Genomic DNA, 17,355 nt, shown 5'->3' with positions numbered 1-17,355 from the left:
CACAACTTATTTCTCGAAAATTTTTGCATTATTATTATTTTTTTTAATGAAATATTTAACTCATGAGACGTGGGCTGCGAAGTATCCATTTCTCAATTGTACACATACAGTCTGTTTCATCGTTATTTTCACAACATATTTTATTATTTTACACAGTAAAAAATGCATGACTAATTGTAATATCTGTTTAATCTGATAATTAATGCAAAAGAATAACAATAGACATGGCTGCTCATAGACATATAATGATTTATGCTGCAGATCTTTCACAAAACAAATAAACATAGATGAAAACACATGAATGCAAATAGCGATCTTTCAATTAATGCAAACCTACCATAATTACATTACGTTTAATTGTACAGTTACAGTTATGATCAAATAAAGTTAATAAAACATGCTTTATCAGAAGTATTTGTGCGTCTCGTTTGACAGTCAGAAACATTGATCTTACGTAACAGAACAAAACCAGCTCTTCGAACATGTAAATTATTGCATATTTGAGTGGTTTATGTTTGAGAGAAGAAATCTCTGTGGACCTGACCTGACGCTGATCCGCATAATCAACAGAAGAATCAAGCAATCTCCACGTTGTATCTTAATGAATTTCCACACAGAGATACGCAAAAAAGTATGTTTCCCCATGTTTTTGATATACCACTATCCGCTGTTAAATAAAAAAAATCATTGATTATATACATCTAGCCAAGTTTCCCTTAGTCAATGCAAGCGTGGCAAGACCGGAAGTATGCATGCACACACTCGCATCGCTGAGGCTCACTCTTATTTTAAATCAAAGCTAAATACACGTAGAAACAGCACATACAACGCGGAGGACACAGAAGAGTACACGCAGCATACGGAAATATGGAGAGACACAGAGGAGAGTGTTGACAAAGGGATTATTGAATAAAGTTGTTTTTTTATGTCTCTTTAAATTACGTTTATTCAATATCAGTTCTAAAAAGCCACAAATCAATCTTTTCAGATATTTTGCAAACATTTAAAAGATCTGATAAATGTGAATCTTTATATTAGTCTTCTCTACTAAATGTCACCATGCTATTTACCTCACAACAGAAAACCTGTCACTCACTGAAACGCAGTGTAATTTTGGCCTAGGTGCTATAGGTCAAAACTTGCCCAAAACTTTCCAAAACTTAAATAGGTTTAAACTAGTTGTTAACGATATTGCCAATATCCACACAGCTGACAGCTTTACCTGTTGTAGTTTGTTCAAGTTGTGCACGAATTAGACGATGCTTTACTTTGACTTCTTACGTCTCCATCATTTCGATTTCTCTCGAGGTGCACATCTGAGCTGCGTTTATCAGGTGTGCGTCAGCGCGCGGGAGAGATGAAGACAGTTTGAGCTTTTATCCACTAAAACTTTAATGTGCATCATCTCAGTTTAAAACGTGAACATAGCAAATGATGCAATTGCAAAACAATCCAGAAAAATTAAATGCTAATTTTAGGTTATTATATGTACATAGCCCTCGTCATCAGTGGCAACCTCGCCATTTAATATTTTTGGTAGCAAATGTGACTCTTGTCAATTTAGTGCTCCAAACTGTGACTAAAACAAAGTACAGCAAGAATGTAGTGCTCCAAACTGTGACTAAAACAAAGTACAGCAAGAATGATTCAAAAGCATAAAGGACCATCTGCTCTGCTCTCTATAGCTCTTGTGAATGTCATATAGTGATTGATCCGCACAGTGAGAATAGTTAAAATCTGGATATTTGATCCAGTATAGAAATCCTTGCAAGGACGTGTCCCATAAAAATGGCCTGTATGGTCCCCCTAAAATTGCCCCATTTTATAGAATTAGTACTCTCCCAACTTTAATCTTTAAACAAAGGGAAACATGAAATCACATATATGATCGGCCTATGTACCATATAAAAAAGCATGGTTCTTTTAAGAACACTATGAAAAGGAATTTATTTAGCATAAAAAATTGTTCTGCTGTTAGTACAAGCTGAAGAACCATTTTCTGGTATGGTTTAGAACCATTTATCATAAGAGTGTATGTGAAAGATGTCTCTAGAGAATGAATGTTTTCATGCCAGTTAAGGCGTTTCTTGTCTGTAAATCTGTCCACACTGATGACAATGAAGCATCATGTGGTAAGTAAGGGTATATTCACATGTAGGTTTCATACAAACCTTAACCCTTGTGCATTGTTCAAATTTACTACCCTTCTGTTATGTTCAGGATGAAGACATCCACTCAATTAAACTGCTGATAAAATGTATCAGATAAATATATATATCCAGTCCAGATCAAAACTACCCCAACATTTTTTTTAATCCAAGGTTTTAACTATTTAATAGCCAAAACACTTGTAAATGTAATTGTGGTTTGATTATTTTTTTACTTTTTAATTACAGTCTTGGGCACGTCAAAAATTAGTCACAACATTGGCTTTGATGCATTTTTTTGCCCGATTGACTTCCATTATTACAACATTTTTTGATTGCAAAGACATGACACCATATAATCATGCATTCTTGATTGTTTGTGGTTTTCCCTTTTGGGAAGAGGTAAAATTTGTTATTTTTTCAGTTGATCACTAGATGGGACCATTAAACCTTTAGATGGGCCTGTGCAAAAAAAGCCTTTGCTGTAAAAAAAACTAACTAACAATACATCAAAGCCAATGTTTTTACTAATCTTTGACATGCCCAAGCCTGTGAAAAAAGGTTAAAAAATCCAGTCCACAATCACTTTTTATATTGAAAAAAAAAAATGTTGTGTTGTGTTTTTTTCCCCAAACCAAATCAGAAACATAATTTATTAACTTGGTAATTAAAGAGTTAAAATCTTGGATTGATTTTAACATTTGGTAGTTACGATCTAGGTTGATCAATAGATTTATGCAAAAAAAAATATTTATCTGATATATTTGTACTTTTAGTGGATGTTTTCATCCACGAACATAACGAAAGGGTAGTGAATTTGATTAAAGTGTATTAAGTTGTTTTTTTTAGCATTTACCCCAAATATGTCAAAATAAGATTTGTCACCAAAAATCATTCCATTTGCTGAAACACAGATAAAGTTGTGGCCAAAATAAGACTCAACTTTACCCCCAGTGGATTAAAACGTCCCCAACAACGCATAAGGGTTAAGATTTCCTTTTTTTTTTATAAGTTATTTCCCCACAGTTTGCAGGTTTAACTACAGCTGACTTTTCATGTGTGAATCAAGGATTGCTTTATGTCTGAAACACTTTCCACACTGATCACATGAAAATGGCATCTCTTCATTGTGAATGACCTTGTGAATCTTAAGAGATCTTTTGTGTGAGAAGCTCTTCTCACAGTGTGCAGGTAAAAGGCTTCTCTCGTGTGTGACTTTTCATGTGGATATTAAATTGTACTTTACGAGTGAAGCTCTTCCCACACAGACTGCAGGTAAAAGCTTTCTCTTTAGTGTGAATCCTCATGTGAACCTTAAGGCTTATGTTCTGACTGAAACTCTTTCCACAGTTAGTGCAGGTGAAAGGTTTCTCTCCAGTGTGGATTCTCATGTGAACCTTGAGGTTTGCTTTATATCCGAAACTCTTTCCACATTCATGACATTTGGATGATCGAAAATGAATTTTTTCATGCCAGTTAAGGCGTCTCTTGTCTGGGAATCTCAGTTCACAATGATGACACTTAAACGAGTTCTCATTTGAGTGAATCCTCATGTGGTAAGTAAGGGTTTTTTCACGTGTAAAAGTTTTTCCACACTGAGTGCACAGGAAAGGCTTCTCCTCTGTATGAGTTGTCATGTGAGTCTTGAGATTACTGTTTTTTGAGAAGCTCTTTCCACACACTTTACAGGTGAAGGGCCTCTCTCCTGTGTGATTTCTCATGTGGGTATTAAGGGTTGACTTATTTGAGTAGTTCTTCCCACACAGAATGCAGATGTATGGACTCTCTTCAGTGTGAGTTCTCATGTGTGAATCAAGGGTTGCTTTATGTCTGAAAGATTTTCCACACTGATCACATGGAAACGGTTTCTCATCAGTGTGAACAACCATGTGAATCTTAAGAGATCCTTTGCGTGAGAAGCTATTCCCACATAGTTCGCAAGTGAAGGGCCTCTCTCCTGTGTGATTTCTCAAGTGGGCAGTAAGGGTTGATCTATTTGTGAAGCCATTCCCACACAGTTTGCAGGTAAAAGGCTTCTCTCCAGTGTGAATTTTCATGTGTGAATCAATGGTTGCTTTATGTCTGAAACGCTTTCCACATTGATCACATGTAAACGGCTTCTCTCCTGTGTGAATGACCATGTGACACCTAAGAGATCCTTTACGTGTGAAACTCTTCCCACACGATTTGCAGGTAAAAGGTTTCTCTCCAAAGTGACATTTCATGTGGGAATTAAGGTTTGCTTTATTTGTGAAGGTCTTCCTACACAGATTGCAGATAAAAGGCTTCTCTCCACTGTGGCCTTTAATGTGGCGTTTTAGGTTTTCTTTACGGGTAAAGCCGTTTCCACATTGTTGGCATTTGAAAGCCTTCTTTCTAGGATGAAATTTCATGTGATTTTTAAGGTTATATTTCTGACTGAAAGTCTGTTTACATCGATGGCAGGTGAAGCAACTGTTAGATTCAGTCTTCTGAACTTCTGTTTGTGATGAAGTTGCTTCAGACTGTATGGATATTTCCACATTCGTCAAGTCATTTCTCTCATATTGATCTTTCTCTTCTATACCTGTAAGTTCTTGCCTCTCTTCTTTTAGTGCCACCAGGTCTAAAGTAAAAATAAAAAGACAAGTTAATGGCAAAATATTGGCTAAAAACAACAGACATCTAAACCAACATCCTCCAACAAAACTTGATTATAATAAGCTAGTCACTCCTGGTCATAGAGATCCACCTCTGCATAATTAGTTTGTCTACGTTATATGACAAACCTGATGCAGATCACCAAATCATTAGGGGAGAAGGGAAACATACAAAATGTGCTGAGCAGAGGGTCCCAGGACCAGGATTGAAAACCACTGTTAGAGACCAGTCCTGAATCTGTCATTCATGTCAATAAGCACTAGGACGGTTTAGATTTCCTATATCTAGTGTTCCTTTAGCTCAATTGGTTGAGCATTGAGCTATCAAGCTCAAGGTTGGGGGTTCGATTCCCTGGGAACACATGATAGGTAAAAATTGATAGCCTGAATGCACTGTAAGTCGCTTTGGATACAAAACATGATCTGACTGCTAATACTTTTATATAAACAAAAAGACATTTCATCAAACTCAAGTATGGAGTGCATCAGGGCTCAGTATTAGGTCCTCTGATTTTCTCATATTAAATGATTACTTTGAGGGACATTATCATTAGAGCTCACAATGTTATGCCAATTACAAAATTGCGCAACTATCACAATTTAGTACAGATTATTACTGATTTTGTGTAATAAGCGATGATGAAAATGACCAATTACTTTTATTTGTTGATTTTATATTTGTATTTATACTTAATTTAATCATGAAGATCCCATTAACTTCTTTATCATATAAACACTTTATTATGAGAGAAAAATACTGTAGCAGGCACATCACTCACTGTTCATGAATCACAAACTATTGGGAGAAAATCCTCAATACTGATTTGGAGGTTTATATGAATATGTTTCTGAGGGGAGCTGACTGTAATTAGAAAAGTTTGTGGTATTTTTGTTTCTTCTCGTCTCTGTATAGTTCATATTCAGCGCAGCGCAGCTTTGTCTACAGCATTAACCAAGGAAACACGTATCTGATGTTACAGAGGCGCCTCCTGCTGTCAGAGAGTGAACATGCGTCTCATTCAAAGTTTCTGCTGTTTGTTTCATTCAGGCATGTAGTATAATTTCACAAAAGTCCTTCAAATTTGGATATTATTTACTCAAATTATGTGTATGGCTATTATTATATAACTAAATCATATGAAATTATAATAAATTTTATGTATATGAATTATTTAACTACAATTAAATAACTAATTTCAGATTAGGGTTAAATAAAGATTTCTAAAAAGAAAAAAAAAAGAATATTAGAAATGGTAGAATAAGTTTATTTTTCTTTATGTTGCTTAAAAGCAAAATATATATTGTGTCCAGTAAAAAATAAATAAAATGAATATATTTCAGAGCTGTAACAACAATACCGTGATATTTTTGCTTAAGGTTATCATCAGTGTTGGGCAAGTTACTCTGAAAATGTAATCAAATTACTGAATATGGATTACTCCTTTTAAAAGTAATTACGTTACTCTTCTGATTACTTTATTTTAAAAGTAATTAGTTACATTACTAGTTACATTAACTTTTCTCTATGAAATTGATGAAATCCCAGCATACACGCTCCCGATAAATATTTGTTATTAAAGCATCAACATTCACAGAACACTGTTATTTTTAACTAAAGCAAGCGGCCGCTGCGTGCATGGTTTGACAGAATGCAAGCAAAGAACTCTGCATTTATAATCTCTAAAAGACATCTCAGTCATAGGCGGAGCGTGTGTAAGGCTCACCACGTATGGGGACAAAAAAAATGCCCCTGCACAAACAAATATAATCTATTATGTCTGTTGCAAACAAAGTAAATATGAATAGACAGTGTCGAATGTGGCAATAAATCCTGCTCATTGTATTTTATTTAAGGCATTTTTACAGTGTTGCGCATTTTAACCAATCACACACAGTTCTGTTGAGTTTAGGAATGCAATGGCAAAACAGAAGTGTTCAGATGAGTCCTCGCTGACACTCATCAGTTTTGTTGAGCGTGTGCGCGTTCGCTGACTGAATTACGGACTCTTGCGAATTCCCTCATCATAAACAACAAAGCGTAGATGTATAAGTGAGAGTTTCATTTCACAGTTTATACAGCTTTAGTGATTATAATAAGTGTTTTTTTGTTTTGTATTAGAAAATCAGCTAAAACCGTAACTATAAGAATAACTTGAATCTTGAGAGTGCCTAAAGGGTTAGTTCACCCAAAAAATTAAAATTATGTTATTAATGATTCAGCCTCACGTCGTTCCAAACCCGTGAGATCTTCGTTCATCTTCGGAACACAGTTTAAGATATTTTAGATATTTTCCAACACTTGTTCAGTTGGAGAGGCATTTATTACACAGAGCTGTAGTCCACCGACAACCTACACAAAATCTCTTTCAAAATCAACAAAGAATCGCTAGCAATTTTAAAGTGACCCCAATACAAATAACGTAATGTTTAGCCCCTAAAATTCAAATTTTACCAAGGCAACCCTGACAAAAAACATGTATTTTAACCTTGGGACGCTATTTTTATTGGGGAACCTTTCCTGGAAATGCGATTGGGCTAGTTTTGAGAAGCAAGTGGGCAGGATTTGTTGTGAAAACCTGACAACCCTGATCTGAGCGTACGTGCTGGAGATGTAGTTCTAATTACAGAACGCCTTCACTGACAAGATGCGCATGAAAATTGCATTTGATTTTTTGCACAGCCCTAATATTAAGTATGCAGGGATGATCGCGCTTTTGCAATGATCTGCCCATTTTTATTGAATGGCTTCATCTGTGGCCATTTTTAAGTCTCAATTAAATACCTATCTGTTTGATAAGGCTTTTAATTTTTAAAAGGACTCTTTTTATCCTTGTTCTATATATTTTGTATATTGTGGCATGTTATGTTTTCTTTCGTTTTTTGTTTAACGGTTTTAATTTCTCATTGTGTTACTGATGTTTTTAGCTATTCTGTTGTAAAGCACATTGGTCAACTATGGTTGTAATAAATAGTACTATATAAATAAAATTGCCTTTGCCAAATTAATTGTGTTTATATTGTCATAATTATATATTGTCACAATTATATACATGACTTTGATGCTACATTCCTGACAACCCAAAATGTAGATTTTTCCACCTTCTACTTGGAAATAAAGTCTGGACCGGCGCTTGAAGCCAGATATCTGACCTGTGAGTTGTAGTTACCGTAGAGTGATCCCAACGCATGTCAAGGTTAAAAACGTTGATATTAACGTTTTTACGTAATTAAAGTTGATATTATTTTTGCTTATATTTAGCTTTTTGTCAACCGTTTTCAAAAATGAACAGAAGCATTTTATTAGTTGTTTTTCCTCATGTTTTTGGATTAACTGACTCAAAAAAATGACGAAAAGTGTCATGGTGGCTTCATGTGATCAGTGTGTATTTGACTGGAGATTCACTGGAACTCATTGAGGTTGGAGCACTTCAAATCAAATGTTTCCATATCCGACTTGATCTCAAATGCAGCATAAAAGCAGAACAATCTTTTTACAATTTGATGGACATGACGCAGATTTGACACAAGTCTGTTTTGCTCCCTTATTCTAAGTCACTCAGCAAAAATTGTCATTTTGACCTTTGACATTTTGTGTGTTTTTGTCCAGTATTTGTCTGGGCAGCATGAGGACCTACTCCATGTCAAACAAAACCATATGATATTCTTAAAAACCATCATTCCTTTCTGTAGAGCTGGACATTTTAATAAATATCACGAGTGAGTTCAGCTTTGAGAATAAAAACCAACCAGTTTGTTCCTCAGTATCTTCTTCTTCTTCTTTAATTCTGAATATTTCTTCAATCTTCACGTCTTCACACTCCTCTTTAATAAACGCCATCTTTATAATCGTGTCAGGTGGATCTCAGCCGCTTCACCAGCAACTGGACACTTTGTCTTGTTTAAGATGAAAATAAAAATTAAAAGTAAAAGAAAAATTAACAAATATTCAAGTGCATCTCAATCAGCTCCCTAGTTACTGAACTGTGAGTCAGCCAGAGTGATAGTTAATGATCTTAAATCAACAGACAAGACACAAACAAAAAACAAACAGCATTTATGTTTTACATTGGGTATTAGATTAAGGCTGCCAAACGTTCTGTATATTTAAGGCATCAAAGAAGCGTTTCATATGAAAGACATCTGGAAAACAGTTAGTCCGTTGGTTTTCATGAACAAACAGAATTTCATGGCTGAAATAATATTTTAGTAAAGTGTAAAAATTAAAGCAGTAAATATTATCATGTTTAGACAAATCCGGTTATTAGGCTAAATATTACACAACGTTTATCAATGGTAGATAAAGTATTGAAATGTATAATTCATCAATAATTAAGACATTTTTTTAGTTCTTCATCTGGCTACATCGATGTAAACTCATTAAAAACACATACCCGTCTTCAGACGATCACAATAGATGCAGCAGGGCGGCGCAGCTTTGTGACGTCACAACACTACACCAAAATAAAAGTATTGTCATCAGACGGCTGTCTGTAAAAATGCAAATTTAAATGCCAAAGGAGTTCAGAGTTGATTTCTTGGTGAAATACATATTTTTAAAAAAATTTCTTCCATTGATGTGTTGGATATATTGAACTACAAACGAAAGAGTGTGAGATTCTGTCTGGGAGGCAGAACTTTGTTGTTTGGTTGTAGAAACCATTTATTAAAATGCAAACAGAGGGTTTTGATAAGAAAAAAATATATATAGAATCTCAGTGTTACTTAAAGGGTTTATATCCACACACACACAAACACATTTTCTATTATTTGTATGTTTTAGGTAATAATAAATATACTTTATAAGGCACAAAAAGCACTGATAAAATAACTAACTAAAGTAACTTGGATTTTGGTCGAAAACGAGTTATTGATTTATTTTTATTTTTTTTCATTATAATACAGATTATTCACCAGGCTGTCATTCCTATTTGGACACGTGTTGACTCTAATGTGTAGCATGTAGCAAGATCAATTATACAATCAGTACTAACAGTTTGCAATTAAATCCATATCCTACCTTTTCTTGTAACTTGATAAACTCAATCCATGGCCATGAATGTCATTGGAGATGTTAATCCACAAGCATTCTGAGCATCCTGGCATTCTCATCAATCCACAAGTTGCTCTTTTAGGTTAGGCTATTTTCACTCAAGTCAATATAAAAGCAATTAAGCTATCTTTAGCATTCTTTTACGTTACTGAGCATAGCAAATAAATTGGTTGCAAAATGGTATTCACTCATGTTTAACTTATAGTCTGCTTGTTATGGTTAAATAAACAAGAAAGTCACATTACTATATATACTGAGACAGCCCATGATCACTAGATTTTATACAGGAGTTACTGTAAAGATTTTATAAATGTTGATCAGCAACCAAATATTGATAATGTGGAAGTTACTGTCTTTTGCCTTGGTGTGACTTCTCACTTTTTGCAGAAAATGTAAAGAGACTGTACAGTAACTTCAAAACAGGGATAAAAATCAAAATCAAAAATCAATCATTTTTGAATGTAGACCATTTTAAATACTAATACATCTAATTGCCAAATTTCCAGTGTCCTACCTATAATTAATTTGGCTGGACAAATAAAAAACCTTAAAAGTAATTTTTCTCCATTTCACACTCTAGTGAGTGTTTTGCCTTTGTATGGCAGTGTAGTTTTATCCTCACTTCCTCCTCCCCTCAAACAGTTCTCATCATGTAGTGTTAACAGTGCTTCTGACACTCTCTGCTTCACTTTGTATAATGATAAAATCATGATTAATAAATCAGTACAATTAATGGGATCCTTAACCCTAATGTCTTTCCAAACCCATAAAAGCTTTCTTCATCTTCGAAACAAAATGTAAGATATTTTGGATGAAAACCTGGAGGCTTGTGGTCCCATAGACTGCCAAGTAAAATACACTGTCAAGCTCAAGAAAAGTACAAAAGACATCGTCAGAATAGTCCAACCGCCATCAGTGCTTCAACCAAAACATTTTGAAGCGACAAATACTTTTTATATGCAAAAAAAAAAAAAAAAAAAAAAAACGACTTTATTCAACAATTCGTCTTCTCTGTGTCACCACAGCACCATTTTGGAGAGTATCTGCTAAATGCAAATTAATATGCTGTTTTATTCAAAGCAGAGCGTAAATAGACGTAGGAAACGTATTGGTGTGGTGCTGCTGACACACAACAGCGTTCAGTGTATACTCTCCAAAATGGTCCTAACGTGACACAGAGAAGAATTGTTCAATAAAGTCGATATTTTTTATTTTTCTGTGAAGGAATGTAACCATACGTAACCAAGAATTTAGTTCAGGGCTTTGAACCAGTTCAAGGAATGAAAGAAAGTACAACATTTTGACAGTAACCGAACCAGAAACAGTAACGAAATCAAATTGTATAGTTCTGAACAGATTCGAAAATTTGAAATGGCTATTAACCGGTTAATAACGTTATTTTATCATTCCATTTCATATTAGAAATTAGCTGTAAGCCAATCACGAATTCCAGCAATATAGCATATGCAAACTTGATGCTGAAGCCAACGAGTCAAATGTCTGCTCAGCTGTGAACTCATCATAGGTAAGTCAATGCAACGTTTATCTGAGGATAGTGTAAAATGTAGTGATGTGTCATTCTTGAACGATTGAAGAAAAAAAAAAAATATATAATCTCAGTGTTACTTAAAGGGTTTATATCCACACACACACAAACACATTTTCTATTATTTGTTGATTTTGAATCAGTCGCGCATGCGCAATATTCTATAGGTTCTGTTCTGCTAGCAGTAATTCAGCTGCATCAGTCAATGCAGTCTTGAGCCGAAAAGAGAACTGATTAGTTCATCTTTCGGGTCTTTCGGGTTTTTGACTTGTTTCTTAATCACGTGACAGGCCCATGAGCCGGAAAGAGAATTTATTAGTTCATAGTTCGGGTCTGTCTGGTTTTTGACTCATTCCTTAATTACGTGACAGGCCCATATGCTAAACCAATGCAGTCTGAGCCGGAAAGAGAATTGATTAGTTCATCTTTCCGGTCTTTCTGGTTGTTCGTTCTTTTGTCTTTTCATCATTTGTGCTGCAAACCATCGTTCAACACACAAATTCCTATGGATCCAAAAATCACCAGGGAAGAGCGGGCCATGGCAGACCATCTCTGTTGAAGACTTGACGTCTTACCTGGCACTTGTTGTGTACATGGGTCTTTTGAAGGTCTCTTCTGTAAGTGATTATTAGAGGAGGTCTCAAATCTATAGTGTTCCCCTTTCTGTCCTGTAGGAAGTTTCTGAACATAACAAACGCTATCTTAGGATGTTGAAGAAAATGAAAAGAAGAAGGGAACAGCATCTTATGACCGCTTGAGGAAGATCAAGCCTCTCTATGACAACATGCCGTTTTTGCCGTTACACAACTTTTACACCAGTCCCATGCTTTTCAGAGACCTCCTCTCAAAAAGCATTTGGGCATGTGGCACCATTCGTCCAAACAGGATCGGTTTTCCAAAGACAACTACCAACAGATTGCCGCGGAATTCTCAATGAGGGTCCATACAATGAGGGTCCATACAATGAGGGTCCATACAATGGCTCAGAGAGGATGAGCTGCTGTTGGTGGAAAGGAAAGACACCCTGGAAGTACTGATGTGTTCTACATTTCACAGAGCAAAGGAGGGTGAAGGACAATGATGGGCAGTGGTCCCAAGTTTGTCTACTAAAGTGTCTCAAATGTGCCTATTCCAGGTGCTGTGCTGGTTACCAACAGGTTCATGGGGGGAGTGGACCTGTCCGATGCCCTCATTGGATACTACAAAGTGCTCCACAAGACACGGAAATGGTAACGGACCTTCTTTTACCACTTTGTAGATATTGCTGTTTGCCTCAGCATCTGGCCAGAGCAAAGAAGGAAAGACCCCTGACCCAGAAAGCATTCAGGGAAACAGTTGTTCTGGAACTTGCAGGTTTGGACTGAGGCACAGCTGATCCTCAGGCTTCAAAAGTCGACTGCCACAATCCAAAGCATGTCACAGACGACAGCACTGCTGGATGGAGAAAGCCCCAAAATGGGACTGTTACAATGTCTGGCATGAGCAGGGTGGGAAATATTAATCGTTTTTAGTTAACATGTTATATTGTATAAAAAGTTAAAATCTAATAGTTGTTGAATGCATAGCTTTGATTTATTCTAATTTATTAAAGTCTTCTTTGGTCTGTTTACACTTTTTGCTCTGTCTTTTTCGCTCTTATCTGCAGTCTTCTGAGTCGGATCAGTTGAAGCAAGTGTGACAGGTTGGCGTGAGGCAGTATAGGTTAGTATTCACACACACATATACACACACACACACTTGTGTATACAGCGTTGCAAATTTGATTTGTTCTGCTTCCACTTTCCCACTTTCTCTTTCTCCCTTTCTTGTCTTTCAGTGGCTTTGTTTTGCAGTTGGTCAGAGGACAAACCTTCTTCGTGACTACCTTGAGTGTCTTCCTATACATTGTAAAATGTGCTTTTTTTCTGGATAATTAATTAGTAGTTTACTGTTTTAGATTGATTACATTTACAAATGTAGTAAAAATAGTTTGTTCATTTGTTCTGAAACTTATCACTGGTCACATCTGTTTTTATCTGAATTGTTCAAAATAAAGACTTTATTTAGACTGTTGATATACACGGTATATGAAGTATGAAGTGTCATTTCCAGTCTCTAAATAGCCATTTTGAAAGGTCCTGAACTGTTCTTGGGGAGAAAAAATATTACAGAAACTACAGATTTGAAAATACAATATAGATGTCGTTTCTGTACACTTACTTCAAAAAAGCTTTTGTTTCAAGAAAAGTCTAGGCGTCCTTTTAGAAATGCCTCCAAATGGACACATGCAAACTAAATGAGTCTCCAAGTAGCCTTTCTGAAAGGACGCCTAGACTTTTTTTATTGGGGATCAGATGGAATCGCGGAATCCAGTTATAATAATGATATTTTAAGTTTAACGCGGAATGTCACAGAATTTGTTAAATTCTTAATGAATTTATCAAAAGTAGGTCATTGCACTTAACATCAGATCGTGATATGGACTAGTACTTGTAAACATTAAGCCGGAATAGTCTATTTAAATATAAATCCTGCATGTAATGTATCTGTGTTAATGAATAAAAACACATGAAAAACATCTCCAGAACTGGTTTGAGAGTCAAGATCATCTTACTGTTTGATTTGAGTAAAACTAGCGTCACATGACATACACAGAACTATAAAGGCATTCACGGTAATCTGTTCAAATAAATATCCAGTTTAATCCATGTAGAAACATGGCTTTTCATTCCACTGCTATGCTGATGATACTCAACTCTACCTCTCATTCCATCCTGATGATCCGACGGTAGCTATTCGCATCTCAGCTTGTCTAACAGACATTTCTTCCTGGATGATGGACCATCACCTTCAACTCAACCTTGCCAAGACAGAACTGCTTGTGTTTTCAGCAAACCCATCGTTTCATCACAATTTCACCATTAAGTTAGGCACATCAACCATAACTCTTTCAAAAACAGCTAGAAGCCTTGGAGTTATGATGGATGATCAGCTGACTTTCTCAGACCACATTGCTAATACTGTCCGATCCTGCAGATTTGCTTTATTCAACATCAAGAAGATCAAGCCCTTTCTTTGGTAATATGCTGCACAACCTCTTGTTCAAGCTCTTGTTCTGTCCAGGCTGGACTATTGCAATGCTCTCTTGGCAGGTCTTCCAGACAGTTCTATCAAACCTTTACAATTAATTCAGAACGTGGCAGCAAGATTAATTTTTAATGAGCCAAAAAGAATACGTGTCACACCTCTGTTTATCAATTTGCACTGGCTTCCAATAGCTGCTTGCATAAAATTCAAGGAATTGATGTTTGCCTACAAAACTACCACTGTCTCTGCACCCATTAACCTAAATGTATGACTTCAAACTTTTGTGCAAATCAGTTTATGTGCAAATGACAGGAATTTTCAGAAAAATTAATACAAGACGTATTTAACCAGACGATGAACAGCAATTATTATATGATGCAGTCACACTTGTAGCAATATTTGTTAGTTCTGTTTGTTGATTTAGGGTTAGCATCATCTGGGGTCCTCTGAGGGGTCAGCATCATCTCTTCTCAGGTGTTCTGGATCCAGACTGGAGCTTGTGTAAATCCTAGTTACCACGGGATGTAAATCCTGTGGCAAAACATAGAAACAAATGGAGACATCATTAGCATAGCTGCTGTTCCAACCAAGTAAAATTAATTAGTAAAATTAACCCTAGCTAAAGAATAATAATACATATTTGATCAGATACAACTGCAGTAACAAATTATGAGATGCATTGTTCGAATACTTGGTGAAAGAGATGTTTTTAATCTAGATTTAAACCGAGAGAGTGTGTCTGAACCCTTAACATTATCAGGAAGGCTATTCCAGAGTTTGGGAGACAAATGCGAAAAAGTTCTACCTCCGTTAGTGGACTTTGCTATCCTAGGAACTACCAAAAGTCCAGCGTTTTGTGACCTTAGGGAGCGTGATGGGTTGTAACGTGGTGTAAGTCAAGTCCTTTTATTTATATAGCGCTTTAAACAAAATACATTGCGTCTAAGCAACTGAACAACATTCATTAGGAAAACAGTGTGTCGATAATGCAAAATGACAGTTAAAGGCAGTTCATCATTGAATTCAGTGATCTGTGTTCAGTTTAAATAGTGTCTGTGCATTTATTTGCAATTAAGTCAAGATATCGCTTTAGATGAAGTGACCCCCACTAAGCAAGTCAGAGGCAACAGCGGCAAGGAACCGAAACTCCATCGGTGACAGAATGGAGAAAAAAACCTTGGGAGAAACCAGGATCAGTTGGGGTCAGTTCTCCTCTGACCAGACGAAACCAGTAGTTCAATTCCAGGCTGCAGCAAAGTCAGATTGTGCAGAAGAATCATCTGTTTCCTGTGGTCTTGTCCTGGTGGTCCTCTGAGACAAGGTCTTTACAGGGGATCTGTATCTGGGGCTCTAGTTGTCCTGGTCTCCGCTGTCTTTCAGGGCAGTAGAGGTCCTTTCTAGGTGCTGATCCACCATCTGGTCTGGATACGTACTGGATCTGGTGGCTACGGTGACCTCGGAATAAGAGGAAAACAGACTAATATTAGCGTAGATGCCATTGTTCTAGTGATGTAGCAAGTACATCGGGTGTTATGGGAAGTGTTCCCGGTTCACCTAATTAATTCAGCCTAAAAATCCTTTAACAGATTTGGATATTAAAAGCATATTGTTATGTTGTAAGCAAGGTTAAGAGATGGGTCTTTAATCTAGATTTAAACCGCATTCAAACAAAAAGTAAAAAAAAAAAATGTATTTTACTACAGATTTAAAAAGTAATCCGTAATGTATTTTGTTACATTACTCAGATTTAGTAACTTAATCTAAATACTTAAGCTTTGTAACACGACGCTTTCCGACATCTACCAGCTGTAAGGTTTTTGTTTTCTGTGCATTTTATTTTTAAGAAAATCTATTTTCCACAGAATTTCTATGAACAAAAAAAAGTTAAGTCATTTAAATCTTCCAATCAATATAATTTCAATTTGAATACAATGAATGGGATTCCGTGCCGTTTCATGCTGCATTCCAAGCTAGAATAAAGTCGTCGTTTTTGCTATTTTTGGACCAAAATGTATTTTCTATGCTTCAAAAAATTCCAACGGACCCTCTGATGTCACATGGACTACTTTGATGATGTTTTTCTTACCTTTCTGGACATGGACAGTATACCATACACACAGCTTCAATGGAGGGACTGAGAGCTCTCGGACTAAATCTAAAATATCTTAAACTGTGTTTCGAAGATAAAAGGAGGTCTTACATGTTTGGAACAGCATAAGGGTGAATTATTAATGACATAATTTTCATTTTTGGGTGAACTAACCCTTTAAGGCTGCTGGATCCTGGTTTGGCGAAGTCTTCTGTAATGGTGAGATAGAGACGTTTGAATCCATATGCAAAACTTTAATTATGAGAATAGTCAGACAGGCAATGATCATTACGGCATCAGGTATGTTAGGGATAACCATAATCGATAACCGAAACAAGCAGATGTTGGGGCAGGCAGCAGAGAATTAGAGTCGGTCTCAACAATCCAAAGGTCAGTTACAGAAGCAACAAACACAAGGAACACAACAAACACAAGGAAAACTGCTCAGAAATGTAAGACTGGCTAAACAAGACTTCACAATGTGGCTGTGTGTGAGTGCTGCTTATATGCATGTGTAAATGAGGTGCAGGTTTGGCAAGGAGATTAGCTGATGAATGAGGTGCAGGTGTGGCAAGGTGTTAGTGACGCAGAGGCTCATGGGAGATGTAGTTTGGGTGTGGTGCAGCAGATGAGAGGTGCAAGTGTCCAAGTGATATGGTGACCTCTGGTGGTTGATGGGTGGAATGGTCCTGAGTGGAGTGCCCTCTACTGAAGTTTTTGGGCACTCTAGCTAATGATCATGACACTAGTGTTACACATCTAGCAGTGCACGTCTCTCTGGCTCGTCGCCAGCTAAAGCTGAGACTGTAGTGAGACTG

General features: G+C 36.3%; 1 protein-coding gene across 1 annotated transcript; it reads right to left on the bottom strand.

Annotated features, from left to right (window-relative positions):
- Nucleotides 1-3,182: 3,182 nt before the first annotated feature.
- Nucleotides 3,183-9,254, bottom strand: LOC113066244 (gastrula zinc finger protein XlCGF57.1-like). Its single transcript, XM_026238068.1, has 3 exons — nt 9,178-9,254; nt 8,534-8,680; nt 3,183-4,752 (listed from the first exon to the last, which is right to left on the bottom strand). The coding sequence occupies exons 2-3, from the start codon at nt 8,622-8,624 to the stop codon at nt 3,326-3,328; spliced, it is 1,518 nt and encodes a 505-aa protein (XP_026093853.1). The 5' UTR covers nt 8,625-8,680; nt 9,178-9,254; the 3' UTR covers nt 3,183-3,325.
- Between the last annotated feature and the right edge of the window lie 8,101 nt (nt 9,255-17,355).

The sequence above is a fragment of the Carassius auratus genome, chromosome 4 (genome assembly GCF_003368295.1).
Source record: "Carassius auratus strain Wakin chromosome 4, ASM336829v1, whole genome shotgun sequence".
Lineage (NCBI taxonomy): Eukaryota > Metazoa > Chordata > Actinopteri > Cypriniformes > Cyprinidae > Carassius > Carassius auratus.
The sequence above is the reverse complement of the archived record's forward strand: the minus strand, read 5'-3'. Positions and strand labels throughout refer to the sequence as shown.